Raw genomic sequence first — 4,297 nt, 5'->3', positions numbered from 1 at the left:
TCGTTGAGTCGCCGGCACGTCCTGACTCCGGGGTTCGGTTATTGGAAGCCTTTTTAATGTCCTCGGACTTATTGCTGCTGATAATTAGCATGCAGCCCTGATCATTAACGAGGGGGACCAGTTGGAGTAGACGAGGAGACAACGTGACAACAGGAGACGTACGTATTTACGCTATTTGCCGTCAAGCTTGCCAACGCTAACGCTAGTGCATGCTGGGAAAAGCATCCAGCTGCTAATATTTGTCATGTGCGGCCACTCGGGAGGAGGTACGTGCGAGGGAGGGGCTGCCGTGTGTCAGCGTTAGCTGTAAAAGTGGTGCTAAAGATCAATAGGATGTTGTCGCTGGCGAAGGAAGCGGGCGTGGAGGTGTCATGGCAGCTTGTCACGGATGATGGCTGTGCTAAACAGGCGTCTGCGTGGAAAAGCGTCGGCAGGAGCATGCGGCCTGATTCAAAGAGCTAATGCTCAAATCACATGCTAATGCTCCTACTCTGGGAATTCACAGCAGCTCTGGAGAGGAGGAGGAGGAGGAGGAGGAGGATGAAGATGTGCACCTCAAATGGGACTATTAATAGAGCCCCCCACTCTTAACTTGGAATCTATATTATGATGATTATGATTGTTATTATTAAGATTATTATTATTATTATTATTATTATTATTATTATTATTATTATTATTATTATTATTATTATTATTATTATTATTATTATTATTATTATTATTATTATTATTATTATTATTATTATGCGCTTCCAAAAAAAAGATCAACTATTTGGCTCGGTGGGATTTCTCTGACAGGAAGAACCTACGAAGACAAGAAAACACCACAACAGAGGATGGGGGCACCCTGACACCGTCTGAGGGACGGCAAAGCCTCATTAACCCCCTACCCCCCCCCCCCCCCCCCCCCCCCGATTGTCTAAATAGGCTTCATGGGATAAATAAAAGCACCAGCGACTGGGAATGTTCAAAGGAAATTATTTTGGAGCGACAAAAATGATCAAAGAGTCGTCTCTCGTAACCTCCCTGGTCCGCCAGCCCCCCCACCCAGCCGCCCACCCCCGAAACACAGTGACTTCACTCTGCCTCACTGGCTTTCATTTCTAACTCACTCAAAACACACACACACGCGCATGTGCACACACACACACGTGCACACACACACGTGCACACACACAGTGCAACAAGCAAAGGAGCGACCCCCCCCCCCCCCCAACATGTGTGTGTCCCATGGGAGCAGAGCTGTTCACCTCCATCCCTGCTCAGGATGCCAACAAATGACTGGCATTATTGGGGGGGGGGGGGGGGGGCTTGCATCCTCTATGATCAAATAATGATAACTTTACATCTCCACCCAACATCTAATGACTCCCACTAGAAGAACAGGAACACCAATCTGCAAAGGATGGATGGATGGATGGATGGATGGATGGATGGATGGATGGATGGATGGATGGATGGATGGATGGATGGATGGATGGGTGGATGGGTGGATGGGTGGATGGATGGGTGGATGGATGGGTGGATGGATGGGTGGATGGATGGATGGGTGGATGGATGGGTGGATGGATGGATGGATGGATGGATGGATGGATGGATGGATGGGTGGATGGATGGATGGGTGGATGGATGGATGGGTGGATGGATGGATGGATGGATGGATGGGTGGATGGGTGGATGGGTGGATGGATGGGTGGATGGATGGATGGATGGATGGGTGGATGGATGGATGGATGGGTGGATGGATGGGTGGATGGATGGATGGATGGATGGATGGATGGGTGGATGGATGGATGGATGGATGGATGGGTGGATGGATGGATGGATGGATGGGTGGATGGATGGATGGATGGATGGATGGGTGGATGGATGGATGAGTGGATGGATGGATGGATGGATGGATGGATGGATGGATGGGTGGATGGATGGGTGGATGGGTGGATGGATGGATGGATGGATGGATGGGTGGATGGGTGGATGGATGGATGGATGGATGGATGGATGGATGATGGTTGAACAGATGGGTGGATGATGGATGGATGGATGGGTGGATGGGTGGATGGATGGATGGATGGATGGATGGATGGGTGGATGGATGGATGGATGGGTGGATGGATGGATGAGTGGATGGATGGATGGATGGGTGGATGGATGGATGGGTGGATGGGTGGATGGATGGATGGATGGATGATGGTTGAACAGATGGGTGGATGATGGATGGATGGATGGGTGGATGGGTGGATGGATGGATGGATGGATGGATGGATGGATGGATGGATGGATGGATGGATGGATGGATGGATGGATGATGGTTGAACAGATGGGTGGATGATGGATGGATGGATGGGTGGATGGGTGGATGGGTGGATGGGTGGATGGATGGATGGATGGATGGATGGATGGGTGGATGGATGGATGGATGGGTGGATGGATGGATGAGTGGATGGATGGATGGATGGGTGGATGGATGGATGGGTGGATGGGTGGATGGATGGATGGATGGATGGATGATGGTTGAACAGATGGGTGGATGATGGATGGATGGATGGGTGGATGGGTGGATGGATGGATGGATGGATGGATGGGTGGATGGATGGATGGACGGATGGACGGATGGATGGATGATGGTTGAACAGATGGGTGGATGGATGGATGGGTGGATGGATGGACGGATGGGTGGATGGATGGATGGATGGATGGATGGAGCACATCATGTGCCTGAAACATGGACCAGAAGTAGTATCTAATAGTACCTGGTAGTAGAGTCCATGTACACATGTTCCCATAACCCTGAAATGCCCCATTAGCATATGTCCAATAGAAGGTTAGGCCGCCCCATTGTTTGCCCCCACCCCAAAATCCGTCACCTGGGCTCCTCAAAGCAGCGCTAGCGGCTTAATTACCGGCTCTCACACTCCCTGAGCTCCTTCTAGCCGTCGGCGAGCGCCGCCACTATTTGCGTCAATAGTTCTTTAGGTTGAATGGCGAAGAAACAGCGGCCGCCATGGCTTATATTATCAATGACAATAGCTTAGCCTGAATTTGCCCCCCCCCCCCATTAAAGTCCCTTTGTGGCAGCACCGTGCTCTTTAGGGACAACAGCACATTTGTCCTCGTCATTAATGTCACTTCCCCAAAGCAGCACATCATCACGGTGCAGAGCTTGGTCAAACTGTAATTGAAAAGGCCCAAGGGGAATTCCTCAGGTTTTGTACCGGGTGGGGGGGGGGGGTCTCTTCACCCGAGCCACTCTACATCCATCAATGTTGAGTTAGTCCCGGGGGGCGGGGGGGGCTCCAGCACAAAGCAGATAGAGAATCATGTCAGGTACACGAGTACCCCCCCCCCCCACCCCCCCATCCAACACGCTCTGCAAATGGACGCACTTCAAGAGGGGACGGGATCAGAAACGGAACCCTTCCTTCAGATGTGGACTTCACAGACCCGATTACGCCGCCGCCTCGCCACGTACCGCAACAGATAACTGGCGCCGAGGCGGCGCTTTGAACGCTCCTGGACGGCCATCACTGCCTTCCTGCTTCGCTGTCATCGCAGCTCGAACGCAAGGCGCCAAAACTTAGCAACTCAGCGCTTGCTAATGAAACGTGAGCTCGGAGACAACAACGTTTGTTTTACTCGGAAAATCTGAGGCTGGCTGCTCTTTGGCGGTCCTGATCAAAGCCTCAACATCCTCACGCAAATACTTCAAACATGGAGTCTTCTCATCGTTTCGTACGCCAACGCCACCACGACTTCCTCCTGGACCATCGCCACATCTTGCATTTTCATCTGGATGGATACATGCAGTACAGTACATGCAGTACAGTATGTACGGTACATACAGTACATGCGGTATGTACAGTACATACAGTACATACAGTACATACAGTACATACAGTACGTACAGTACATACAGTACATATATCGCTAGGTGAACCCAAATACGGTATTCGGAACGGCACGAACAATGACTTTTTTAGGAATAAATACTTTCAAATATTAATATTGGGTAACAATGAAAGCATCCAATCAGAAAGCTGCGTTTCTCGGTGAGACCCCATTGCACGCCCGCATCAGCCAATGGAATGATGACTGGTGTTGAGCAGTCGGGGGCGGGGCCAGAGCGACACAGAGCAGTCTGCCCGCCCCTCCCAGCAACGGAGCATACGACCTTTCACCTCAACTGGGTTTCAGACGTATCGTAATGGCGGAGTTTGACCGGGAGATGATTCCGTTGGGATGCATTTAGTTGCTATTTACTTCTCCTGTTAGCTCTGTTAGCATTAGCTCTGTT

At 50.8% G+C, this 4,297-nt stretch overlaps 1 protein-coding gene across 1 annotated transcript in view; it reads right to left on the bottom strand.

Moving 5' to 3' along the window:
- Positions 1 to 771: 771 nt before the first annotated feature.
- zic6 (zic family member 6) overlaps positions 772 to 4,297 on the bottom strand; it is a 14,429-nt gene continuing 10,903 nt past the window's right edge. The window contains 1 exon segment of the mRNA XM_058061752.1: positions 772 to 808. Coding sequence (XP_057917735.1) covers positions 772 to 808 — 37 coding nt within the window.

The sequence above is a fragment of the Doryrhamphus excisus genome, chromosome 2 (genome assembly GCF_030265055.1).
Source record: "Doryrhamphus excisus isolate RoL2022-K1 chromosome 2, RoL_Dexc_1.0, whole genome shotgun sequence".
In the NCBI taxonomy this organism is placed as follows: Eukaryota; Metazoa; Chordata; class Actinopteri; order Syngnathiformes; family Syngnathidae; genus Doryrhamphus; species Doryrhamphus excisus.
Note: the sequence above shows the minus strand (reverse complement) of the source record. Positions and strands in the feature narration are given on the sequence as shown.